Source organism: Podarcis filfolensis (genome assembly GCF_964270895.1).
Source record: "Podarcis filfolensis genome assembly, chromosome: 2".
Classification (NCBI taxonomy): Eukaryota; Metazoa; Chordata; class Lepidosauria; order Squamata; family Lacertidae; genus Podarcis; species Podarcis filfolensis.
The window spans coordinates 52,204,951-52,232,935 of NC_139605.1; the positions used below are offsets into that span (position 1 = coordinate 52,204,951).

At 43.7% G+C, this 27,985-nt stretch overlaps 1 protein-coding gene and 1 long non-coding RNA gene across 3 annotated transcripts in view; one reads left to right on the forward strand and one right to left on the reverse strand.

Moving 5' to 3' along the window:
• The window catches only part of HEMK1 (HemK methyltransferase 1, mitochondrial release factors N(5)-glutamine), a 55,374-nt gene that overhangs the window by 15,947 nt on the left and 11,442 nt on the right, over window positions 1-27,985 (reverse strand). For both annotated transcript variants that reach the window (XR_014545482.1, XM_083603526.1), the window contains exons 4-7: window positions 27,293-27,386; window positions 7,256-7,417; window positions 6,743-6,807; window positions 1,174-1,223 (exon numbers count right to left, since the gene is read on the reverse strand). Coding sequence is in view for 1 of the 2 variants with exons in the window: in XM_083603526.1 (XP_083459652.1) it covers window positions 1,174-1,223; window positions 6,743-6,807; window positions 7,256-7,417; window positions 27,293-27,386 (371 nt within the window). In the remaining variant the exon portion in view is untranslated. The remainder of the gene's footprint in view (window positions 1-1,173; window positions 1,224-6,742; window positions 6,808-7,255; window positions 7,418-27,292; window positions 27,387-27,985) is intronic.
• On the forward strand, window positions 15,807-18,329 carry LOC310757884. The gene is made up of 2 exons (XR_014545539.1): window positions 15,807-17,995; window positions 18,035-18,329. It is a non-coding gene; the product is annotated as an uncharacterized lncRNA (long non-coding RNA).

Genomic DNA, 27,985 nt, shown 5'->3' on the forward strand with positions numbered 1-27,985 from the left:
ATCTAAATGACACCACGGTCCCCCCCACAATAAAAAAAAAATTAGAAAACCCTTCCAAACTTATAAACTGCAAAACAATGCTTAAGGGAACTGTATACTGTTAAAACAGTGGTGTGAAAAGCAGCAGTAGTGCTCTCCCAATAAGTGTGTCCTGCTTGTCAGGACTGGGAAAGATGGTGGCAAGTTTGAGGGAAGCTACAGGTTGGTGGAAGCCCTGCAGAGGCCTCTACCACCAACTTGGAACTCCCTGGCCTCACTGCCTTGCCCCTCTATTCCTGTCCACTGGGAGGGCACTGCTGCCTCTCTGCTCCCCGCATGGGCTGCTGCTGTACCTGGCCAGATTATAAAGAACAACATATGAAGCTGTGGCAATTTTGGAATAAAGAATACCTGAAGGGAGCTATAGCAGCACAGGTTTCATAGCACTATATTGGGTGCTGAAACATGCCAATGGTTATATAATGGCAGCCTTATAACACAAAGTGTTTCCCAGCATCATGAATGCCAATGCCCTATAGTTCTCAAAAGCCAAATTCTGGTTATTTTTATGTCTATTCACATCCTGCCTTTTTCCCTGACAGGGACTCGTACCTGTTAAGTTTTAAAAATCTGGCAAAATGGCCGCTTCAGAATTTTGTGAAGACATTTAAAGTGACATATTTGAAAAAGGGACTTTTTCTTCAGGGGAGGAAAAAGGTTACTGAAGTGCAGCCAGGTTTGCTTACCTCAGCATTCAAATTGTTTACAAAAATCAGCAAGCCACTGCATTGCAAGTACTGTACTGCCATATAAGGCCTCAGCTCAACACATTTAACTCATTCTTCAACTGAAAATAATAATATACAGTACAGGGCTATTTTTTTTTACAAAAGCTCATGACACATTAAAAAAAAGCAATAAATCAATAAAATAATTGAAAAAAGAGAGCACTAAAAGGAATAATAAGCAGAATACAAAATATGACGGAGGTAACTGGGCAAATTATTGATGCATTTTGGGTACCACATACTGATAGAGTGTTGAATGTACAGAAATGGCAAAGGGCAACTGTGTTCTGCAGGTCACTTCTGACATGTGAGAATTAGCACTCCTGCATTTTAATACACAATGGCTCTTGTCTTTGACCTTCCCCTGGTACCAATTAACATGAGCAACTGCATATATGAAACTTACTTGAAGACACATCATGGTGAAGGATCTTAACCCTGTCCTGCAGATGTAACCTTTTAGAGAAGAGATCATACATGAGATACAGATCATCTTTTAATGTAACAATTGAAAATGGCATTAAAACCCATCACATCCAATCTAATGAAGAAAACAATTGCAACAATCAACAGCACAGTTTTTCAGTCTGAAAACTGTGAAGTAATTATTATGGTTCTGTTTGGCACAAGCTCAAAAGAAAAAGAGAGAGATGTTATTAGTGTAACCATCAATTATGCAAAACTTTGATTAAGCAAGGAATTTTGCACTCCTCACTGCAGTCCTCCTCTGTAGGAAGTCATTAGAAAACTAAAGACTATCAGTCTCCGTGGCTGGCAATTACCGTATTTTTCGCCCTATAGGACGCACTTTTCCCCCTCCAAAAATGAAGGGGGAATGCGTGTGCGTCCTATGGGGCGAATGCAGGCTTTCGCTGAAGCCTGGAGAGCGAGCCCCACAAGCTCGGGGGACAGCGGGGAGGCGGAACGCCGCCATTCCACTGTTCCCCAACCTGGTTTGGAGGCTGGCGGCGGGGAGAAGCCCACTTCTCCCTGCTGCCAGCCCCGCAAGGTCGGGGGACAGCGGGGAGGCGCAGCGCGCCATCCTGCTGTCTCCCGACGTGGTTTGGAGGCTGGTGGCAGGCTTCCCCTGCCCCCAGCCCCGCAAGCTCCCAGAGCGATCGCGAAGCTGCACGCAGCTTTGGGATCGCTCTGGGACCCGTTCTAGGGGCGGGGGAAGCTCGGGCTTCCCCTGCCCCCAGCCCCGCAAGCTCCCAGAGCAGGCTTCGCACAGCTGTCCGCAAGCTGTGGGAACCTGGAGCGACTTCGCGCTGGCCTCCAAAGGCTTGCGGAGAGCTGCCTGTTCTGGGGGCTGGGGTGGGGGAAGTTCAGACTTCCCCCTCCCCAGCCCCGTGCCTGGGGGGGGGTAATTTTTTTCCCTTTTATTCCCCCCCCCAAAAAAAATCTAGGTGCGTCCTATGGACCGGTGCGTCCTATAGGGCGAAAAATACGGTACCTTCTTTCTCCCCATCTCCTTTCCAACATCATAATATACCACTAAATCACCAAGTTTAGCTGGCAGTATATTATGATGTTAGAAAGCAGAAATCGCCACACCCTGGCTGCTGCTGTGGTATGTTCAACACCACCGTGTGTCTGCAACATTGCTATAGTGGGGTTTGTATATATTGTATATATTGTTTATAGTGGGGCATAGCAGCGGTTGTGGAGAAGGTGACCATGGGTTGAGTAAATGGCCTCACAGACCAAATTAGGACCCCTGCCAGGGAAATTTAGCCACAGAAATGTTTGCCTACCTCTGCCATTGAAGATGGGCAAAACAGAAATGTGATTAAACAAAACGAAATTTTGCAGCTGTATAACATTCTGCAGAATAGTTATTACGTAAGTGGAAGCTGAGAGAACAGTTGCTTGACAAGTCCTTACGTGGGTAAGCAACAACAGTTGGTGGTGGAATTTCGGAACTGAAAGAAAGGGATGCCAAGTCCCATGGCTCTGGCCAAGTTTCTCAGTACAGGGATCATAAGCACATGGCAAATCCTGACTAGGAATAAAGGGGCCCCTAAAAAGAAAATAAAATCCACCAGTCTGCAATCACATGCCTTTGGGAGATATGGGCGTGGGACTCATTAGCAGAGAATGGGTCTTACCCAAGATTTGCCCACAGGGGAGCACTAACATTATAACATGCCGCTTAAAAGGTGTAGCAAGCCCACAACTGGCTTAGATGGGAAGATAACGTGGCTTAATACGGTGGCCTTGTGGAAAACCGCTGCAGGGGGACAGGCCTTGACAGCCTCTCAAGATTAAAATGTAAAAATGAAAAGGTGAATTTGCAAAGCTCCATGTTTGCTTCCTACTCGCATCTCCTTATCAGATTCTCCAGCACTAGCAGATTGGGAGATAGTTCACCTGACATAACATCTAGAAGTCTGAAAATCCTGTGGCTGGTGCCTCTTTCACCAGCAGCCTGTAAGAAAACAGCCACGTGTGGGAAACAGGTGGCTCCGCTCTGCTACAGGCAGCTCGTATCTACTCTGTGGGCTAATTTAGACCCACAAGCTTCAGTGGTGGTGTTCATTTTCTCAGGGTTATTATCCTGAGACAACGAAATGTGTATACAAACTAAGGACACGTGCTTTAGCCACCTCAACTTATACTACAGATCACCATTCCTCCCCAAAGTGTAAACAGAGAACCAGGATGGGTGACTCTTTTTCAACTCATTTCTGGGTTGGCCTGATTTACCAGGGCAATGAACAAAAATGACTCAGAATCTGAAAACACCATTCCAAGACTATGCAAACAAATTTGTAGTCCTTTAGGACTCATTTACTCCACCAAATATTACTAATAGTCTTAATTTGCAAAACTATTTGCAGAGGGCATATCTTTTCTAGAAATAGAGGGATAATCTACAGTAGGATAAGGGAGTCCCTTCTGATAATTAACTCATCAACAGGCTGCAGTCATCTCTATTACTGCAAGTGCTCCTGGATGACACTGATTATTTGGATCCACTTCAGTCTTGGTTTAGGCCTGATTTCGGGACTGAATCAGTCTTAGTCACCCTGATGGATGAACTGTATCGGGAAAGTGGCAGGGGAAGTGCAACCCTGTTACTCTTACTTGATCACTCAGCAGCTTTTGATATCATTGAATATGGTCTCTTCCTAGATCAACTGTCTGGGATGCAGTTTGGAGGCACTGGACTACAGCGGTTCTGTTCCTACCTGCCCGGTCACCTGTCTAATTGTCCTCTTCAAGTATGCAAGTAGGGAAGTGATGGAGCAGAACCCTCCACTTGCCCTGTATGGGGCAGATGAGAGCCCCAAAACATCTGAAATGCCATTGGCTCCCTACCACTGCTCTAGGAAATTGTGCAGACTGGGTCAGAGGTAGAGGGCAAGTGAATAGATGGTGGTGAGGAGCTGACAGGCCCCCAAGACTTACAACTTGCACCAATAGCTGTGACATGCCTAGCTGGGCATATTCAATCTCAAGGATGAGAGAGAAAGCTGTCTCCATTACTGAAGCAGAGGGGCTGTGCTCTTCTCCAACCACTCACCCCTTATCTGATCCCTTGAATTTTTTTTGTGAAGACTTGTAAATAATAGCCGAAGTGGGAAGGGGACCTTTTTAGAGGGCAAAAATGCTTGTGACTAGCTCAGCAATAATTGGAGCAGAATGTGGTGGCCTAAAAGAGGCCCAGCAGTCTAACTCAGAATATCGGAGATTCCACCTTCAAGCTGCACTTTTCATGATCTTAAACTAAACTAATGCAACTGTCTCCTGTTAGTTGGTTCAACTTTCCCCCAACTCTGCTGCCATTCTGAATGGATTCCTCTCCCCCCACCCCCACCAGCACAGCGGAAAAGTAGTCATGCTTGTTAATCAGAAATTCACAGGTATCAAAATACTCCTCCTGTGAGATAGCTCTACTGTGTTGCACCCATTGTTATCTACTGATATTACAACACAATCTCTGAATTACTGTGTAAACATCCCAAATGGGTCTGGGTGCTACAGGAAGGGGAATAAAGTAAAGTCTCTAGCTGTCAGAAGAGAACAAAGCCATAATTAAGAAAGGGTAACGCTTATGAAATAAAAGGAAGGCATATGTTTATTGTTCCTTTCTTCACTCTTCACTCTGCAGTAATTAATGTAACTTGATCATGATGATAGAGCGAGCCCATGTCTTATACTGTAAAGCTTGTTTATATTTAAAAACCTGGGTAAAATTAAACAATGTATTAATAAGAATAAGAATAAGAATTTGTATACTGCTCTTCTTCTGAAGATCACATGGTGGTTCACAACATAAAAATACAAAATGAGAACACAAAATACATAATAAAACAAAAACAAACCAATAACCCACCGCCCACAATCAGATTTGTAGAATGTTAATCGGCCAAAGGCCTGGTTATAGAGAAATGTTTTTGCCTGGTGCCTAAAGATATGTAATGAAGGTACCAGGTGAGCCACTGCAGAAAAGGCCCTGGGGAGAGCATTCAACAGAAGGGGAGCCACTGCAGAAAAGGCCTGGACCTCTCATGGAGAAGACACACAAAGAAGGACCTTAAGGACGCCTCTCCCTGTATAAACCATGACAGATTCTGCGTCCATCATCTGAGGCCCTTTTTCATGCGCTAATTTCCCCCTCTGCGGAGGGGGAAAGGTGCTGAAAGCCTAAATTTCAACAGAAAGTAATCTGACCGTGACAAGGGACTGGTGTCAATATCATTCACTTTCAGATCACCCTTTTTCTGCTCAGTTGAGAGAATAAGGTCCAGAGTGTGGCTTGCCTTATCTGTTGGTCTAATGACATGTTGGGACAGCTCCATGATAATCATGGCAGCAATGATGTCCTGAGCCAGTTGCCTTGGCATGAATGTTGAAGTCCTCCAAAACCAGTGGTCCTGGGAGTCCTCAACACAGCTTCCAAGACCAGTTCTGTCACCTTAGGCAAGGAAACAGCTGGGAAATGGTGGTAAACTAGCAGACTCTCTAATCTGTCCTGACTGCCCAATGCCAGGAACTCAATTCTAGTTTCCCCAAACTGGACAGAGAGCCTGGAGAGAGAGAGAGAGATGGGATCTCTATGGATGACAGCAACTTGCCCTCCCTGTCCCTCAAGTCTGCCCTGATGCTTGAGAACCCAGGTGGGCACAGCTGGGTGGGACCACCTCCATCCTGCTCACACACCCAGGTCTCAGTGATACAGACCAGATCAGCCTCCTCATCCATTATCAGACCATGGATGAGAGGGGTCTTACTCAGAGCACCCCAGGCATTCATCAACAGGAGCCACAGAGCCAGGGGCTGACTGATAGGACAACCGCAACCTGCCAGGTTGGAGGAGGAGCTGGCACAGAGTACAGCCACTAACTGCCTGTGGTATTTGCCCTTTACCTGGCCTGCCCTTCTACCCTGAATCACTGTGATTGGGGTCACCCCTGTTATTCCCCGCTCTTCTCTTCCTAGGCATGTCTTACTCCCTTATTTTAAAAACAACGAAACCCCCAAATTTAAAAGGTAAAAACCAGTTAAAAACAATTTAAAACATTGTAAACAACTGGGGCAACACCAACAGCAACAAAATCCACTAAGCTATACACCAACCCAAGAGTTTGTTCAGCTGCCTCAGCTTTTGTAGCTGGAGTCAGTCAGGGAGCAGGTTCTCACAACCAAGCTCTTAATCTTGCCTTATTTTTTTAAAAAAATCTGATCGAGTTTCTCCAGTAATTATAGGTTGGTTGTATGATAGTTGATTTAGTAATGCTTTCTAATATACAAGTGCAATAGCGCTTGGAGAGTTACGGCAGAGTTGTTTACACTGCATCCCACGGTTTTAAATCCTGACCATTAAAAATGTTTGGTTATACAACCCAGATGCTTTGTTTAAACTGCCTGAAATTAGGAACAGAGCACCAGTAAACTGACCAAATGTCAGACACATTGGTAAAGAAAAAGAAAATGTTGGCTATTAGTATATATAGGGAGGGTGCTCTTACCTTGCTGCATTTTCCCTGGCGAGATTCACAGCAGCTTGTGATTTATCTGTGGCAATGACTCTGCTCTAAGAAAGAAAGGGAACAAGCACAACAGAAGCAAACATGAAATAATTTCTTGGGCACAGCTGGTGGAAAAAAAAGTCCTTTGGAGCAACTGAGATGAGCAAGGCCACTGTAATGCTTTGGAACAGAGCTCTTTCTAAGCCCCCTTCTGCACTATACATTCAAAACAGTTTCATACTACTTTTATATGGCTTCTCCCAAAGAATCATGGGAAGTGTAGTTTATTGGGCATGCTGAGAGCTGGTAGGAGATCCCCTATTCCCCTCACAGAGCTACAAGGCTGCTGGTGCAAAAAATTAATAAATGAATATGATGTTTGTTCTTGACTTTTAGACCTCAGGTGGCAAACTTTTGGAAGCAGTGGCTCGTCTTTCCATCCCTTGTTTCCTAGTGAAGCAGGGCAGGGGCAGGTCTTTCAACATTATTGTCATAAACGAAAATTTCACTCACATGAGGCAGCTTCTTCAGAAGACTCAGAGCAATCGCCCCTGAGCCACAGCCAACCTCCAGGATCACAAGCCCACTGTTCTCTGGAGACAGCTGGGGATGCTTGCAGTTTGCTGAGGTCGATCGCTTCCTGCATTCTTCATCCACAATAAGGGAGACCAGTTCCTACCAGGTAAGAAACAGGTTCTGTGATGAGTCCACAGAAGTCTGACCCTAATTTCTGAGTTTACTGTCTGAATGCAGAGCTTTCTGTATGATACTTTAGAATTAGCTGGTGTGTTGAGGCATGTGCTGAACACAATATATTATATATGATAAAGCCAAGTGCTCTAAAAAGGGTCCTCGTTTATTTCTTTAAAAAGGATACGTAGGAACCCTTAATAACATTAGCACAATAGTTTTGTATGCAGTGAAAACCTGTACAAAACCCCTTCAGCATGCAGAAACAAAGCCTGTAAGAACAACACAAATGCTCCAAAGTGCAAAGGCAAAAAAATGATAGGGCTTTAATAATGTTGAGTTATTGTTAGTATTTTTGTTGTGTTCATTAATGCCTGTGTTAGTGTGGAATGGAGACTTTTCAGAAGGGCAGCTTTCTTCACCTGAGTGGCTTTAGACCAAAAAGTTTTCCCCAGGATAGGCGCCTGTTTGCCTGTTACACCTGTGTATTTGCATACCTCCTCCTCTGGAAATTGAGCAACCAGAAAGTGGGTCATAATAGTACATCTGAGGCTACAGAAGCCTAGAAGGAATCCCATCTGTCTCTTCCAGTTTTCTCCCACGTGTTTGCAGCATGGCTGGTTGCTGTGGGAACTATTAGGATGTTGAAAACTGGTAATGAAATGTAGTAATTGGGGCAGAGGAGTCCTTCAGGGTTTGCTGCAAAACATTTACCCGTGGGGAGTGGGTGACTAGAGATATTCACACTGACATGGGGAAAAGGGAGGGATGATGCTCAGCATAGGACTCTTAGCCGGCAGGTTGCTCAATTCTATGAATGCTCTAGGACTACAGCTCCCATCAGCCCCACCTTGTCCAAAACATCTGGAGGGCACCAGGTTGGTGAAGGCCGTTCTAGGAGGCCCTCAATGCCTGAGGCCATGTTCATATGCATTCCAGAATTAAATTAATTTTCCTAATCTAAAAGTGAGAATAATGGATTACAAAGCAAGGGGAGAGGGGGACAGATGACAGTATGCAACAAGAAACTCTTCCTGGGCTACATTCTCACAAATGCAAAGCTGTAGTGATGAAAAGAAAAGGATTAGTATTTTTGGTGTAGGAGAGTTTCAACCTTTTTTTTTTCCTTCACAAGCAGCCTATGCTCACGCACAGAATATTCTTAGAGCTCCCACAAGAAGGCTGGAGATTACACAGAAACTCAGGAAACACAGGTCTCTAGTACTCTCTACTTTCATTTGTTTTGCTCTCTCTTTTTCAACTAAGAGATGGGAATTGTGCTGCCGGCAGCGGTCATAAAAGGGGCACTTCCATGAATTTGCAGGTGAAGTTTGTACCCATACTTAGAAAGCTTTGTCAGCAAAAGCACCCTTGAACGCGCTGGCCTTCTGGTACTTTGCAGCAATGTGTGTTGTACATACAAAGGCCTCAGCACTTCAGGAAAAATTTCAAGCACCAGGATGGAATGCTGAGATGTATAACATGAGCATACAATACAGGAGCTTATATTCACGGTGGTGTTTATATAACAGTTGCATAAGGAAAGGCCCTGCTTCTGCCCTTTTCCTTGTTAGCTTACCGCCTTAAGGATCAAAATTCCATATAAACAGAGGCAGATCCATGCAAACCTGGATCTGTGCCCAGTAAAAAATGGGTGGGAGAAAAAGGAGCACAGGGGGGAAAGAAGACTGCTAGATCTTCCACACTAGCCCTACCCATGTCTTAAACCTCCCATAGTTGGTCCTCCCAGAGGCTTTCCTCATCAGTTGGCTCTTTGGTTGGCTTATATGTGCTCAACATAGAGCCAGGCCTGCCATCACCAGGCCTAGTTTCATCCTTAACCAATGGACCGGTGAATGCCATTAATTTATGGGTATATAAGAGAGTGGGTTTAACTGGATTTCCCATTCAGTGTGCAGGGTATTTTGATTCACATTGCGCTGAATTTAGTGGGACTTCCAACTAGGTAAATGCAGACAGGACTCTAGAACTTGTGGACATCCAATGAAGCTGAACGTCGGAGGAATTCAGGACGTATCAAAGAAACTACTTCTTCGCATGGCACATTGTTAAACTATGGAACTCACTCCCATAGGAGGCAGTGATGGCTTTGAAATTCATGGGGCACAAGGCTATCAGCAGCTACCAGCCACAATGACTATGTCCTACCTTTGCTCTTAGAGCCAATGGGCCTCTGAATATCAGTTGCTGGTACACACACACACCATCTTGAATTTGAACCACTACATCTATGCATATTAGTAATTCTGAATTATAATTTCTTCTAGGAAAAGCTAAATCTTGCTGCATCATTATCTCAGAAACTGGTTACTCTCACTATCTCCATTAAAGGCTCCCCTCCCACATATATTTTTTTAAAAAGCAGACTGCATCGTATTTCTACTAGGGTGCAAATGGATCAATGTCAGAGATGCAGCATTTATCAAGAAATACTACTACTACTACAAATAAAACTATGCTGGTAATCCCAGGAGAACAAGGAGCTAGCGTAGGGCAAAATGTTCCAAGATTAGAAAAATTATGAGGTTAGAGGAATCAGTAGCACATTGGTCACAGTTTCTTCCATGTTGTCTGCAGCCTTTCCCACATGGCATGCTAAAACACTGAAGAGGCATCTGACCTAGTTTCATGTATACCCCGCAGCAACTGGATAGATGAGTCATCAGCGTGGTGGTAACAGACTCGACCTATGGGAATATCACAATGCACGTAACTGCTTAAGAGCACTACCTACTAGTCATTCACTATGAGCACATCCCACATGCTAGACACCCTGCCAGTCTGAGTCACTGGCACAGGTTACGAAAAGCAGTTTGAGGATTTTAGTACCTCTTTCCTAGAACTGGAGGCTGAGCAAAAGCATTTCAAAATGAAACCTCCCTCCCTCCCTCCCTTCCGGCCTTGAAAACAGCAGCACCAGCTTTTTCAACAGCTTTGCTCTGGTATATATTGAACTATCATTGGGAGAGACATTGAGGGAAGGGCAGGGGAGAGAGAGAAACCAAAAAAAGAGGACTACTTGGTTTTCATTTGCTTTAAACGGTGATCAAGAAAAACAACAGCATAAAATGCTGTAAGAGGAATGGGGCAGGATGCTGCTATAATAAAACAACAACAACTTCTTCTTCTTCTTACAGTGGTACCTCAGGTTAAGTACATCAACAAATTTATCAACAAATTTAAAGTGCTGGTTTGGGCCTTCAAAGCCTTTAAGACTTAAAATTGATTGTGACCAGCAGGGCCCTATCTTCTTTCAGATAAACCTCCTTGGTTAAAACTATTCAGTATGTGGAACAATATGTAAGAAAAGCCCAGTGATCAATTTCCTTCCTCTAAAGAAGCCTTGGAAAGGATACCCTGAAGTGGAAAAGGCAGTTACTGTGAAAGAGAAAGGGGGTTGCTTAACACTTTTCCAACTGAAATCTAGATTCGCATAATCAGGAAACAATATTTGTGATGTGCAAGGCAGGCCATCTGAATCAGAACAACTAGAATATGACAGCCCTATTTAAGCTGTGAATTTCTCTTCTTTTAAACTTCTCCCTGGCCTATTTGACGTGTGTGTGTGTGTATATAAAATCAATCATCATCTCCTCATTTCCATTTACTTCCCTGGCTGATTCAATTTGATTTCTTTAGTCTTTCCTACTCTTAGGTTAGATGGTTAACTCTTTCCCCTTATTTTACTGTCTCTTCCATCTAGTGCAAGGTTTCCACTTTTCTTCCCTTCTTTAGCCACAGATCTGTGTTTGTCTATTATTGTATTGTTAAGGGTTTAGTAGGCCATTACAATAGCAGGTGATGATTATGTTTTACTAGATATTTTTTTGATTATTGTGCTGATGCACAAAATATTTTACTGCCTTATACAAACATGTCTACAGTTTTAGTTTTAAATTTTTAGTTGTGGTAAACATGTATGTGTGTGCACCACTGTGTAACCTGCTTTTAGTGGAACACTGGCATATGAATATTCAAAGTAGAATACAGGAACAATGCTGAAGGCGAGAGGGCTGGAGCAGACTCTCTTAGTTCCATGAACTTTGTGGGTGCCTTCACCAGAAGATACATTCCTGGAAGTACAAGTTTCTAATCTGGAAAAATTTCCCCAGAAAGTTAATTCTGGGAGTTTTGTAAGGGAAGATCACCTCACCTGAACATACAATCTATGTGTCTCCAGATGTCGTGCCAACAACTTGCAAAGGCTTGACTGGGCCAGAAATTATTTAGAAACAACCCAGTAAAGCATTCTGAAATTTTTGCAAGTAGTATGTTGGCACTGTATGACAACATACAGTGGTACCTCGGGTTACATACGCTTCAGGTTACATACACTTCAGGTTACAGACTCTGCTAACCCAGAAATAGTACCTCGGGTTAAGAACTTTGCTTCAGGATGAGAACAGAAATCGTGCTCCGGCGGCGTGGCGGCAGTGGGAGCCCCCATTAGCTAAAGTGGTGCTTCAGGTTAAGAACAGTTTCAGGTTAAGAATGGACCTCCGGAACGAATTAAGTACTAAACCTGAGGTACCACTGTACACGAAAACATTATTTTCCCTGACTAAATTATTGACAAAGTGCAGTTCAATGAGATAATGCAAACTTATTTCATCATATACCTTAACTCTGCTGCTCAGGGGGTCAATATAGCATGAGCTATATATGAGCTATATAGTATGGTTTCATTTCATACCTCTGAAGGAATACTAAACAGTTTCTGCATATTCCAATTTGCTTCCCAGAAATACCAAGGCATTCCTCCTGTCCAGTTATTGGGGGGAGGGAGGGGAGGCAGCGGTCACACACAAAATCAATATCTCCTAGCTGTCTTATAGCTGGGTAAAAGGTAAGATGAAAAAAGGAAGTCTCTCGGTTCTCTAGGATGTAAAGGATGTTATGATGCAAAGCTAACATCCTAAACTCTTAAGACACCATTGTAAGAAACAAGAAGTGACAGAATAGCCATGCAATCTTTACTAAGAAAGAATAGTTGCATTAGGAAGGACCTTCACTGCTGTAAGAATTCCCCCATGAGAAAAGGCCACAACGTTTGGGACTTTTTAGCTCAGAAAGGTAGTTAAGGAGGAACATGAGAGATGCATAAAATCATGCATAGTGTGGTGAAAGGGATGTTACCTCCCTGCAAACTCCAGAAGTAAAATAGTTTGGCCAGAAAGCAATGAAATGTATTAGTTCCATAGTATGTAATGGTGCAGAACGGGACTGACACAGAAAAAGGACAGGTCCAAAACAGGACTACAGGAATGAAAACCGCTAACAGTTCCCAAGACATAGCTATACACAGGTAGGAATGGTTGATGGGGAAGAGCCATGGAACTGGCACCACTGCTTACTGGGATGGCAAGCGGCAGCAGCAAGGTTGGGGCAGTGTGGGCACATTGCCCAGTGGTGGCTGGTGCCCATTAGGAATGGCAGGGCAGAAATCAGGGAGGCTAAGGGTAGGTAAAGCCAGAACCCATGGAACAGAGAGACAGAGCCTACGACTGACCATGCCAACTAATACTAGTTTGGGTCTCTGATTAGTTATACAAAGACAACCCTAGGACTAAATAGGAGGAAGCTGAGAGCCAGTGCCACCCCCTGGACTGGCTGTAAGAAAGCAGGTAGGTGGGGGCAATTGAGGTTGGCGGATCAGTTCCCTGTTTGCCCTAATAGACAAGCCTCCACGGCCACTGACAGAGCCAATTCAGTGCTACTGCTGGTGCCTGCTATTAATGGCGGAATACTGATCTCTGGAAGTGGATAGATTCAAGCCTTTTAAATTCATGGAGAAGTTATTCAGGGGGGAAAACCTATGATTTTCTTTCATGTGAGGAGAAGGCATTTGGGTTGTATCCAGCTAAAGTCGTACTCAGAGAAGACCCACTGAAATCAACAGACTTAAGGTACCCATATCTGTTGAGTTTTAATGGGTTTCCTCTGAGTATTGCTTAGTGGGAGACCGCGTGCCGGGGCCCTTTTAAGTGCAACAGTGCTGTGCAAAGAAGTCCTTCATTTCATCTGCTCTAAATTTTCCAACATTCAGCTACATTAGATGATCCCAGGGTTCTAGTAGAGATATAAGAAAAGCCCTACTGGATCAGGCCAAAGGCCCTCAGCATCCTGTTCCCACAGCAGCCAGATGCTCCGTGAGAGCTTGCAAGCCACACCCAAGTGTAACAGCATTCCCCACACTTGTGAATCTCTAGCCACTGGTACTGAGAGGTGTGGCCTGTGTCTGACCCTGAAGGCAGTGCCCCCATTAATTGATCATTTTGGTTGCCTTTTTCAAGTGAAAAAGTAGGGCAGTCTATCCCATATTAAGAACATAAGAAGAGTCCATCTGGAGCAGGCTAATGGCCCATCTACTCCAGCACCATGTTCTCACCAGCTGCCTATGTGAAGTCCACATGTACAACCCGAGTGCAACTGCACTCTCCCCTTTCTCAGCAACTGGCATTCAGAGGCGTATTGCCTGCAACAGCAGCGGTAGCACATAACAGTTGTGGACAGCAGCCATGGATAGTTTTTGGCAGTGTGAACTAACATGCTGCTTCTTCAGATTAAACCAGGGTGGGTTTAAAACCATGGTTTAAACATGTGATGTGTGAACTAAGTCACTGTATGCCATAACAGTGCTCTGGTTCCAATGTCATCTCCAGCATAAACACTTGCTGATAGAAGAAGGCATTGCATGACACAGAGTCACCTCTTATCCTGGCAATCCCTACAGAAAACTTCCTTCAGTTTGCACACAAGATACAGAGCAAGGAAGAGCAGTTGTTGTTTTCTCCTGCTTCGGAAGGTAGGAACTGGACCAATGGATTCAAGTTACAAGAAAGGAGATTTGTGAAGGTAAGAGCTGTTTGACAGCTTAAAACATGACTGCCCTCTGGTGGCTTAACAAAAACCCGTAAACAGAAGACAGTTGGATAGCGTGTGCTGCAGAAAATCCTAGAAATATAAACAGCAAAGCTTAATTTAGCTCATAGATTCAAATCGTATACACAAATCCTTTGAGGCAGCTGAGGATTGACACCCTCTCCCCCAGCTCGGAAACCGAACAAATCGTAAGTAACAAGGATTGTTTTGGATTGTTCCAGGGGTCTTGACCTTGCCCTGATGCCCAAGAAAAAGCAGCTGCTGCAGCAGAAAGTGCTTACCGTGCCAAGCCGCTTGACCAGATCCAAATCTAAACAACTAAGTCTGACTGACTTCTCCGACTGGATAACTCCTGAAACAGCACAAGAGGCTACTGAAGGACTAGGATCAAGGTCGGAAGAGCAAACAGAGGAGGGGGATAATCTCCATAGCGTGACGAACAGTCCCCAGATAGTTCAAATTCTCAGCAGTTAGACAGGGTCTGGGAAGATCCCCCCCAAGCAGCCAAAAGGCCCTAGATCAAAAGGTTTAAAGAAAACAGACCTACAGGAAAGCTCTCAAAGATCAAAGCAACCCAAGCAGCTCAAGCAGCAGCCCATGCCACCGCCCAAATAACATCTCAAAAGCTACCTAAACTGCCTGAAGCGACAGAGGAGTTATTTACTGAAGAATTGCTAAGCTTGATTGGAGAGCAAAGCCTACTCACTGGAAGGTCTCTGGCGTTGATCTTCTGGAAGTTGGAGAGCGTTGGGGATCGTGTGGCGAGGGGTCAGAAGGAGGAGAGCCTGGTGTGATCCCCCGAGCCCCAGGGGAAGAATGCTGAGAATACTCAACCAAGCAAGCTGGAGCCCTTCAATCCTTCAAGGAAGAGCACCCAAGAAGCTCAGATTAAATTCTGTCCCCGGAATAAGACCAATGGCCCACATCCCACTGGAAGGTGTTTGCAGTTGGATCAGATAGCTTTGATCATCCGAAATAATTGGGAGAACAAAGGGCACTGGATTACCAGACCAAGAGTTTGCTCCTCCTTATCTGAACTACTGTGATTAAACATAGGTTCTTTGGACGTAAAAACAATAGAAAAATTGCCAAGCCATCAAATGTAATAAGACTGCTTCTCAAATTTCATAGCCATGCCATTCCCCTGCTGCTTCCTAAAATGTGTGACTTTTTAAGTAGATTTCACATTTCATTCAGAGGGGTGTTTGCAGACTTGGATGCTGTGCCTTTATTATCAGGCAGTCAAAAGCCTGCTAGTCGGCTAACTCCTGAGCTAAGAATAACATCACTCTCAAGGTTAAACCTTCCCAGAAATCAGCCAGCCCCTCTGGCTGATTCTGCTACAGCTCCGGTTAATCCAGAGAGGCCTCAATTAGTGCCTCTGAAGAAATCATGGCTCCAAATACTGAGGAAACAACAGTGATAATTAAAGCACCAACTAACACTATTCTAGCAGAATTAGAGGATTTAACAAACCGGGTGGCGCTGTGGGTAAAACCTCAGCACCTAGGGCTTGCCGATCGCATGGTCGGCGGTTCGAATCCCCGCGGCGGGGTGAGCTCCCGTCTTTCAGTCCCAGCTCCTGCCCACCTAGCAGTTCGAAAGCACCCTTAAGTGCAAGTAGATAAATAGGTACCACTTTATAGCGGAAAGGTAAACGGCGTTTCCGTGTGCTGCGCTGGTGCTGGCTCGCCAGAGCAGCTTCGTCACGCTGGCCACGTGACCCAGAAGTGTCTCCGGACAGCGCTGGCCCCCGGCCTCTTAAGTGAGATGGGCGCACAACCCTAGAGTCGGACACGACTGGCCCGTATGGGCAGGGGTACCTTTACCTTTATCCAAGTCTTGCTGTGTGATTTCAACAAGACCAAGGCAAAACCTCTGGATCCGGCCAATGTGGGCTGCACGAATATGAACACTAAAAGGTCTGTTAGAGAGGATATAGATATGGATGACAAGCAAGCTAGATTAGAAGTTACTCAGAAGCAAGGGGGATATTCTAAAAACAAACAAGAGACATCTCTCGGGATACTGGACGTCCTGGGCTCTGAGCCTCAACCGAACTCAGCCGAAGCCCAACTAGAAATTCCCCAGGAAGGAATCACAATGCCAAACTTGCTGAATTCAGTACATATCACTAATCAACTCTCTCTCCCCCAGTGTTCCAGGACTGTCCCAAAGTCCATCTACAGGAAATTGACATTTTAATACATCAATCCATGCCCCGACCCATAAATGCTGGCTTGGTCACCAGAGGTCATTTTAACAGAGGAAATCCCTCCAGGAGAAACTACAAGGGAGTACAATTCTGGCATTGCTCCAAGTTCTAGTGAACTTACCCTCCAAATTGACAACTCGAGTACGATCAGTTGCTAGTTCAAGAAGTGATGACACCAGGGTCCACGGACTAATAACCGCGGCCCCAGAGGTAGTGGAGGAAATACATCAGGAACCGTCTGGGGCTCCAAGCGATAGCCAACCTTTCGACATGCACCTAGATTGACTTTATGCCATGGCTGGGAACCTGGTGCAATATTCCTCTTTGAAGTTGTTATCGTGGAAGCTGTGTCTCCCTGACTTTACAAAGTTAATAAGAGCACATGATATTTAGGGGAAAATATGATGAGCCAATGGGAACTCCTCCTATACGCAGATGATATGATTTTGCTCTCATGGACAAGAATTGGCTTAAAATGATTGTTAAACTCCTGTATTGACTATCTGTCCAGAATGAAATTGTGTATGAACTTTGATAAAAGCAAAATAATGGTTTTTGGGAATTCACGCAAGAGCTATAGCTGGGCATTTGGTGGGAAATCCATTCAGCAGGTATTCAAATTTAACTATCTGGGAATTACATTCCATCATAGGCTTATATGGTCCTCACACCATGCAACGGCAGTGAATGCCAGTAAGATGTCTATGCAGGCCATAATGCGTTTCTTCAAAACAAGAGGTAATCCGAACATCCCCTCTGCCTTCAACGCCAAAATTATAGGTCAACTGCTCTATGGAATTCCAGTCTGGCTGCCAGGGTTTACCCAGCTGGTAGAATGAGTGCAGGCAGCTTTCCTTTTTAAGATTTTTGCTGTCCCACATTGTGTACCCTATGCAGCCTTGTGTCTAGAGGGAGGTCAACACAAGGTAGAGACCATTGCCTGGGCGAGATTTCTTCTATGCTGGTTAAACATCTGCCTCACAACAGATAAAGATCCTCTCCTCAGTGAAGTTTTTTTAGACCCCTTTCCTTCCCCAGGGCTACAACGGTTTAACATAAAGGTACAGCAATTTGGGTTGTCAGTGGAACTTTTGTGAGCGATGTCCCCGCCATCTGCCAAGGCTACAATAAAAACAAGGTTGTGGGACACTGAACGTCAGGAACTAACAGCAGCAGCAGCAGCAGAAAAAATATGTTCCCCTCTTCACTTTCAACTTTCTTGGGCACATGAAATTAACCATAATTATCTTGACGTTTTGCTTAACCCTCAAGAAAGAAGGGCATTTTCGCTGGCCAGGTTAAATTCAAATCCATCAAACCTCCTTTGGGGAAGGTTCTCTGGAATGGTGGAAGGAGACAGAATTTCCCCATGTGAAGATCATCAGGTGGAAACTCTTACACACATGGTCCTTAAATGTAAATTATATGCTGATCTTACACACATGGTCCTTAAATGTAAATTATATGCTGATCTCCGCCAGCAGTTCCTAGATCAACTCTGCATCCCCAAATAGAAACAAGAGTTGGAGGTCATACATTTACTATTACTGGGGAATGATTAGGAGCTCACCAAGTTAGTAGCTAAATAGCTTTATCTGGTTTTTTAATTGTTGAAACACATTGCTGATGTCTGATCTCCCAGGAGACCTAGAGATGTAATGTTAGACTGCTTTGCCTCTTCATTTGACAAATATTTTGTGTCACTGGGGAGGTGGTAATTCTGTATCGATTTGCTATGGATGTTTGTATGTGATGCCAATAAAAGGTTTGATGATGGTATACCGTATTTTTCGCTCTATAGGACACACTTTCCCCCCCTCCAAAAATTAAGGGGAAATGTGTGTGCGTCCTATGGAGCGAATGCAGGCTCCTTGGCTTCAGCGATAGCAACACGAAGCCTCCAAAGGGCAGAGGGAGCGCTCCCTCCGCGCTGCTTTTGCTGAAGCCTGGAGAGCGAGAGGGGTTGGTGCGCACTGACCCCTCTCGCTCTCCAGGCTTCAGGGATAGCCGCCTGAAGCCTTTGGAGCGCAGTGGGAACCCGCGCTGCGCTCCGAAGGCTTCGGGTTCCTTTTGCTGAAGCTGGGAGAGCAAGACTCTCCTGGCTTCAGCAAAAGGAACCTGAAGCCTTTGGAGCGCAGTGGGAACTCGCGCTGCACTCCGAAGGCTTCAGGGATCTTTGAGGCTGGCGGTGGGGGAAAGCAGCGCTTCCCCCCAGCCCCACAAGCTCGGGGGGCAGCGGCAAGGCTGCGCACAGACCTGCGCTCTAGAGGCTTTGGGTGAATGCACCTTGAACACACCTTGTTTTAGAGGGGGAGAACAAGAAAAAAAATTCTCCGTTTCTCCCGCCGCTTCGCTGAAGGGGCGCTGAGCAGAGAGGGGGAGAATTTTTTTTTCTTGTTCTCCCCCTCTAAAACAAGGTGCGTCCTATAGAGCGAAAAATACGGTGCATGTCTTCTCCCACAGAAAATTACTTCTGATTTTTTTTTTATTTGCCTGGACCATGTGTTAAAAATATTTGTGAAAAGAAAAGGATTCAACAATATAAGATTAGGCAAGTGAAACCTGCAACAAAATATTGGAGTGTATTCTCCACCTAAAATCTAATCATATGAAGGCTGTAATCCTGGGCACAGTCACTACAAAGCAAGTCCCACTGAAATCAGTAGGACTGACTTCCTAGTAGCCATGTATAAAATTGCATGCTTATTTCCAAACTTCTTCAGCTACCCAAAGCAAAACATAAGAAGAGCCCTGCTGGTTTAGGTCAAAGGTCCATCTGGCCCAACATTCTGTACAGTCAACCAGACACCTATGGGAAGCCTAAGGTAAAGGTACCTCTGCCCGTACGGGCCAGTCGTGTCCGACTCTGGGGTTGCGCGCCCATCTCGCTTAAGAGTCCGGGGGCCAGCGCTGTCCGAAGACACTTCCGGGTCACGTGGCCAGCGTGACAAGCTGCATCTGGTGAGCCAGTGCAGCACACGGAAACGCCGTTTACCTTCCCGCTAGTAAGCGGTCCCTATTTATCTACTTGCACCCGAGGGTGCTTTTGAACTGCTAGGTTGGCAGGCGCTGGGACCGAGCAACGGGAGCGCACCCCGCCGCGGGGATTCAAACCGCCGACCTGACGATCGGCAAGTCCTAGGCGCTGAGGTTTTACCCACAGCGCCACACGCGTCCCTAATGGGAAGCCTACAATATTCCAATTCTCTCCCCCGCTCAAGTAAAACATTATTTACACACATGCACCTACTCACACATACAGAGGTAGATCTGTATTGTGGCAGGCACTGAACAAATGGGTTTGCCCCCTCCCCTTATATCAATTTATCAACAAAGATCATCGTAGGAAAGTTTGTGGCAAATGGCCAATTATCACTCAAGTATTAATAAGAAAGTTTTCTAAGTATTTCACAGATGAAAACTCAGCTACCTGGGTAACAAAAATATGCTATATGATCCTTGAAATGCAATTTTTTAATCATCCAGAGTTCAAATGAAATTCCGGGGCAAGTACCTGCAAGAGAAATCCTATTGTTTTCAAATGCTACATAATGGCCTTGCAGCCCACGATCTTTGCTTAAAGAAATTGGTCAAGTACATAGCCTGAGCAACAGGTTTATATGTATAAATGAAATGCTGGCAATTACAGGACGTCACACATTCATACGGCATTATCTCACTGCTTGAACACTCACTCTCCCTCTATTCATATCCAAGTATCCATCTCTTAATTTGACCTTAAATCCATGTGGTTATTGTGCGGAAGATGTGGACATTCTTTCCACCAGACCTGTGCATCTATTTTTTTTTTTTAAATAATATTTATTAAAATTTTTCAAAAATACAAAAAATATCACTTTACGGGACTCCCCCCTTCCCCCACCCCTACCATATTCCCCTTTCATATTGTTGGCCAAACAAGTTCCCCATTCAAATTGAAACTTAATTTGTTTTACAGTAAAAAAAAGAAAAAAAAAAAAACCCAGTGTTCTTTCCCCAAGACCCACCCCATGTCATTCCACAATTTCCATTTTTTAATAAAAGAAGCACCCCAGATAATAGAAACAGAAAAGGTAGAGAATAAAAAAAATATAATGAATAATAGACCAATTCAGCAAAAAATAACCAAGTTGGCAAGCCTTTGGAGTTTTAGTTCTCCCCCCCCTGTCCCCGGTTTAATTTCCCCCTGACCATCAACCCCTGGTGTCTGCCTGGAATTCTTAAGACCATAAATCACAACTTTTCCCCAACTCCTTGCTGGCTTTTTCTTTTTTAAAATTAAAAATAAATTTTTTTGAAAATCAAAATTATTATTATTATCATTATTTTTCAAAACTTTAACTTCAGTCTTTAATAAAACTGTAATAGAACTCCCTCCATTGTTCTTTCCAGGTTGTAGTCTGATTTCCCTTTGTTCCGCTGCTAAAACGTTGTAGTTCGAAAGTTTGGTAAGTCTGCAGGGATGGTTGTTATTCAGGGGCAAAACCTTACGTTCAGTCCCTTCCTTTCTTCAATAGAAAAATCTATTGTCTCCTTTTAAAAAAACAAAAAAGAAAACACCCTGAAGACGAGATGTTATTTCCGTTTTGCAGCTTTCCCAGAAGATAACCAGTCCTGTAAAGTTCCATTGGTGTTTTTCCACTTTCCCAATCCTTGTAATGTCCCGAAACTCCTCAAGGGGGATTGTTGTATCTTTGTTTCCTCTAATCCAAAAGTCAATTTGTTATCCATATTCGCCATTTTGTATCCAAATTTTAACAAGTTGTAGCAAATTGTATCAAATTTAACCAGCCAAGTTCTCATAATAAAATCCACTCCGCTTTTCGACTTTGACAGCTATTTTGACAGCTGTCAAGATCTCCGACTCCTTTCACCAGGCTCTCTCTTCAGTCACCCCGGTTCCCAGGGGGGGGGGTTGCGTTTCCCTTCTCCAGTTCCTCCTCCAGCACAGTTCTTGTAGTTCCCCATCGTGAAATTTTGGATTTTTATCAGCAATGCAAGCCTTTTTGGGTCTTGGTTTCCCCGTCCTTGTTTTGGAAAGTTTACAATAGGGAGGGGACTGACTTCCTTTTTGGATCCCCCCCGCTCGTATCCAATTCGAAAAAAAAATTTTTTTTTTTCCTCCTTTTGAACCCGATTTCCAAATTTACTCACGGGTTGTTGTTGAAAAGTCCGAATTTTCAATGGAAGAAGTCAGCGCTCTCCGCCGAATGGCATGCGGCTTCGCTCAGCAGGGGAAGCAGAGAACTCAAGGCACCACGCTTCTCCCCGGCACCCGATCCGTAGCCTTTAAAAAGGCTCCTTTGGTTTTGGCACGAAGATTTAAGAAAGTTTTAAGTGAGATAATCCATAAAGACCAGGCAGGCTTTCTCCCGGGCAGACATATGTTTACTAACACAAGGAACATCATAGACATATTGGAACTTTTACAAACAAACATAAACACTAAAGCAGTTTTAATTTTTATAGACGCGGAGAAAGCCTTTGACAACATTTCTTGGAAATTTATGAAGGGGAATTTAAAAGAAATGGGAGTGGGACGGGGGTTTGAGAACGGGATTGAGGCAATATATTCAGAACAAAAGGCTAAACTGATAGTTAACAATGTGGTTACAGAAGAGTTTAAAATTGAAAAAGGTACACGACAAGGCTGCCCGATTTCCCCATTACTGTTTATTTCGGTTCTGGAAGTGCTCCTGAATATGATTAGGGGGGACCGGTTGGTGGAAGGGATTCAGGTCGGAGCGAAACAATATAAACTTAAAGCTTTTGCAGATGACCTAGTTCTGACATTACAGGAGCCGGAGTCTAGTTTGAAAAGAGTACTACAACTGATTCAAAACTTTGGTCGAGTGGCAGGATTTAAGTTAAATAAGCAAAAAACTAAAGTTTTGGGGAAAAACGTGACAGATATTGAGTTGGAACAGCTTCAGAAAGAGACAGAACTAAATGTGGATAAAAAAGTTAAATACCTAGGGGTAAATATAACAGCAAAAAATCTGAGTTTATTTAAAGATAATTATGAAAAATGTTGGTCAGAGATTAAGAGAGACTTGGATAGTTGGTCAAGACTAAAACTTTCTTTGTTAGGCCGAATAGCTGCCATCAAGATGAATGTATTGCCAAAAATGTTATTTTTGTTTCAGACACTGCAGATTGTAGACAAGACAGAGTGCTTCCGGAAGTGGCAGAAAGATATTTCTAAATTTGTCTGGCAGGGCAAAAAGCCCAGAATCAAATTTAAAATATTAACAGATGCGAAAGAAAGAGGGGGCTTTGCCCTGCCAGATTTAAAGTTGTATTATGAAGCTGCAGCTTTCTGCTGGTTAAAAGATTGGTTACTTCTTGAAGATACGGATGTTTTGGATTTGGAAGGTTTTAATAATGCGTTTGGATGGCATGCATATTTATGGTATGATAAAGCTAAGATAAATAAGGCCTTCAAGAACCATATTGTCAGAAAATCAGTCTTTAATGTCTGGACAAAATATAAAGACTTACTGGAGAATAAAACTCCGAGGTGGCTGTCACCCCTGGAGGCTAAGGCTCGGAAAAGAGCCAATATGGAGGCCAACTGGCCAAAATATTGGGAGATAATAGAAAAGGATGGTGACAACTGGAAATTGCAGAGTTTAGAAAAGATGAGAGACAAAGTGCGAGACTGGTTACACTATGCTCAGATTAAAGAAGTGTTTAAAAATGACAAAAAGCTAGGATTCCAAGTGGAAAAGTCAAAGTTAGAAACTGAACTGTTAGAACCTAAGACTAAGGTACTTTCAAGAATGTATAACTTGCTGCTGAAATGGAACACACATGACGAAATGGTAAAATCAACAATGATAAAATGGGCGCAGGATATTGGGTATAATATTATGTTTGAAGATTGGGAAAGGTTGTGGACCTCTGGGCTGAACTTCACTGCATGTAATGCGTTGAAGGAAAATGTGATGAAAATGATGTATAGATGGTACATGACCCCTGTTAAACTGGCTAAAATATACCATTCGTCTGATAGCAAATGTTGGAAATGTAAGGAAAATGAAGGAACATTTTTTCACCTCTGGTGGACCTGCCCTAGAGTGAAGGCCTTTTGGGAGAAGATATATAATGAATTAAAAAAGGTGTTTAAATACACCTTCACTAAGAAATCAGAGGCCTTTCTCCTGGGTATTGTCGGCCAGAGTGTGTTAAAAGAGGACAGAACATTCTTTTTGTACGCAACAACAGCAGCAAGAATATTAATTGCCAAGAATTGGAAAACTCAGGAGCTACCCACTGTGGAAGAATGGCAGATGCAACTGATGGACTATATGCAATTAGCCGAGATGACCGGCAGAATTCGAGACCAGGGAGAAGAAAGGATGGAAGAAGACTGGAGGAAATTTAAGATTTATTTACAAAAATATTGTAATTTGGCTGAGTGCTGAATTGGATGCCAGTGCAGACAATTGTCTACCATTAAATTAGATTTAAGGTTGAATTATATGTCAAACCAAATTAAGATTACTAATTAAGATGAATTAAATGATAATTTGTTTGAAACTAATTTAATAATGATGTAAGTGTATGCGGGAGGTGTGGGGGAGTCCTATGTAACAATTGAGAGATGTTAAATGGACAATGATAAGTGCTTATCTAATATATGCTTTATTTGAAAACTTTAATAAATATATTATAAAAAAAAAAATAAAAAGGCTCCTTCACGAGTCGGGAGGGCGCTAACGGTGCAAGCCGAGTCTCCATGTCCACGGCCTCCGTGGCCGTGGTTTCTAAGGGTCCCCGCATCGCCGGTGCGGTAGAACCCAGCCCCTGCCGAGCAGACTCCCTCCGGAGCTCGGAGGGAGTCCGCCATTCGGCGATGGCGCCAACCCGGAAGTCCCAGACCTGTGCATCTAAAGCACCAGTAAATGCATGAGAGCAAGCATTCCTAATAACAACAAAACAACAACAATATTTATTTTTAAATTTAAAGTGTTCAAAGTGTTTCAGATAAAGCCTCACAACGTTCCTGGAAGGTAGACTAAATTAGATATTGCTAGAGGGATGGAGCGCTGAGGCTACATGCAACTACAGCTGAGGTAAGATTTCAATTGAAGACTTCCCTGTTGATAGCTTGCACTATGTCTAGAAGCAGCAGAATAGAAAATGATCCAAAAGCAGATGGAAGTGGATTTGCTCTGCCTTCCAAATTTAGATCTGTGTTATTGCTTTGGTGCTTGGCAACCTGCAAATATAGCAAAGTCCAAGAGTTCAAAAACTGATGGTTTGGTCAGCAACTAAGCATGCCGTGATCTCTTCCCTGGGTGATGAGAGGACAACACGGAAAATAAAGAGGTGATGCAACAACCAATCATGTAGAAGTGTAGAAGCAGCTCTGTGATGGTGACACTGCTCTTTTTAAATTTTGAATCTCGCATGTAGTTATTTTGGAGGAAACACTTCCCTATTTATTTATTCTCTCCTCCACCACGATCATTTACACAGCTGCTGTTTTTTGTTAGCAAGTTACACCCCCTCCCCAACTCTCTCTAAAATTGGCAGCCCCAACTTCTGGCAAATTCCAGGTGTTCTCGTTAATCTGTGAAATATTCCTGGAAGGTCAACTGGCATCAGTCCCATACTGCTAGGTGGAAAAGAAGACCTTCAGCCATTCTACACAATCTGGTTCTAAAATGATGCCTTCAAACTACTGTTCCTAAGTCCCAAGGGGCTTAATGTGAATTACTGGCAAGCAGATCAGATATAACCCCTTACAAACTGTGCAGCCAGTTGAGAAACACTGACAAACTCCACAGGTTCAGATCAGGCCAAACCAGCATTTACGTGCTTTAGCAAAGAGAAGGATCAGGGAAGAAGTTCAAGGGCTTTGGGGCTTGAAAAGGAGGTCACATTACAAATACTTTTTTGCTTTTTTTTTAAAGTACAGAGGTTAGCACTTAGTCAATGGTTCACATCAAACACAGCATTGAATTGCAAACTAGGCTGGCACGGGCAAACATCGATCATGCAAGCATATGGGCAGAATAAGCAACACACTCTTGTGTTTACTATCAACACTTGCATCACACACAGCAGGCATTTGTTTAATGATTGTGCGGAGCGATATTGCGTGAAGATAGTGACAACACAGCATGGAAAACAGCGATATCACCAGATAGACTTGTGTTGGGCCATCCACTATCTTGTAAGTTCCATTTGGCACAGAAGGATTTGGCACCCAAAATATTAACATATACTTTGAACCTGGGATGTCTTTGTTAGAATAGTAGATATCTATGCAAAGGATTCCAAGGTTCCTGCTTTTGTATAGGACATGGGCATTCATTTTGTCTAATTAATAAACTTCAACTTCCAGTCCTGAGGACACAGAACCTTGGAAACTTCAGTGAACTTTCCATAGGTTGAACTTCAGGTTTCTAGGTCTTGTGATTTTAAGGAACAGCAAAATGCAAAAGGAACAATCAGAAGAGAAAAAAGCACATTAGAGACCACTTGGATAGAGCAGAGGAGAATACAGAAAATAACTAAAGAGGAGCCAGAAAATTATGAGATGATACTCCTACCTTCTTGAATGGCTCAAACCATATTTTGTGATCCCTGGGACCTTTGCTTCTGGAATATAATTTGCCTCATGGTTAGGCAAAACTGAGAAATAATTTGGACTTTAGAGGCATATGGTGCCTCTTTCATGCACCCAAGTTTTTGTTCTTTAGTCTAACCTCTCTGTTTAAGCTCTACCCAATAATGTTGTTTTGTTTTTATATTGTTTCAGAGGTAGCTTATACCTCAAAAGAGATATATACATTTTTGAAACAAAAAGCAGAATTTCACAATTGACAACTATTAGAAGAGCACCATCTTTACATATGTAAAGACCACCACATATGTAAAGATCACTGGACACCGGAATCCTGAAGGGTTGGAGGTTAGCAGGGAAGGGACTCTAACTTTGCAATTCTTAGGCTGTGCCAAGTTACTGCTGAAATTGTCCTGCCCTACTTTCTATTCCGCTCTTGGAGCAGAGGAATGTCAGTTTGGAAAAGGAGCATGAAACCCAGGCCAAAATCACATGTGATGCTCAGTCACATGCATTTCCAACCTCCCACCCCCTTCTAATTCTTTAAAAAAAAAAAAAAAGCACAACCCAAAAATAACAGGAGTGGCTGCAATCTTGAGTGGAAGACCAGTGGGAGGGGAGGAGCTGCTTGTTTTACTCGTTAACACACAAGCTGCAGCCAAGGTCTGTTCTTGGTTTACAGCTCATGGTTTGTCTGGAGCAAGACAAACTATGAACCAGGGTTTGGACAATACTTCAAGCCAAACCATGTCTTAGCTCACAGCAGCCAAAGCAAGACTGGAGAAGCAAAGTGGTCATGATCTTGTCTCCAGCAGCCTGGACATTCAGGGTCTGGCTTAACATTACACGAGTTGGGTCATTGCATACATACTTTGCCATTGTGTGTGTGTGTGTAAATCAACTACATATATTCTAAAGATTTTCTATCTGAGATTTGCTGCAGCCGACCAAGGTAAAAATATGTACCTCATCATATGTGCTTATGATAGTGCTCACCTCTCCCACTCTCCCCAGGCAGCAAAGACTACCCATAAGAAAGGAGGCAGGGGAGGAATGTCCTTATGGCGGCCTAATATTGTGCTTCCTGTAAGTGGAGGTGGGCGTACGTGTGTAGCAATGCAGCACTCTGGAGAAGAGCTGAGGTTTGTCCCTTATGATGACTTGCCTCTGTCTCTGGTCGAGGAATGAAGACCGGAGGTTTCATCTTGAGTGTCAGATCCTGGAAATCCCACTCACCCAGAACATATTGCACTGGCATCCTGGAACAGAGGACGTGAATTACACTGTGCACTTGGCCAAGAATCCACTTGCTTACAGTAACTCATCATCATGCTCAAATATACCACCCTCTTCCAAAGCACAAACAACTGGACAGGCAGTACCTTCCCTAATGGGTGGAGTGGGAAGGAAAAAGAACATTCAGTCCTATGACAGAGAAATTTCAAATGTTCCCTAATGCGAAGTTTGAAGCACTGTACTACTGAAGCTAAAACTGATACCACTGGTTTTCCATGACAGACTATCTGCAACTCTGCAAGCTACTGACCAGGAGCCAGATGAGAACGTAAGAGCCCTCCCGGATTAGAGCAAACACCTATCTTTATCCAGCATTCTGTTTACTACAATGGTCAACTAGATGCCTGTGGAAAGCCTGCAAGCAGGAACGAGTGTGACAGCAGTGACCTCTTTGTGCTCCCCACATCTGGAATTCAGAAGTCTCATCCACTGGAAGTAACACAGCCATCATGACTATTAGCCACGCATAGCCTTATCTCCCCTGAATTTGTCTAATCTCCTTTTGAAGCCATTCAAAGTTGGTGGCCAACACCACACCTGGTGGAAGCTATTTCCACAGTAT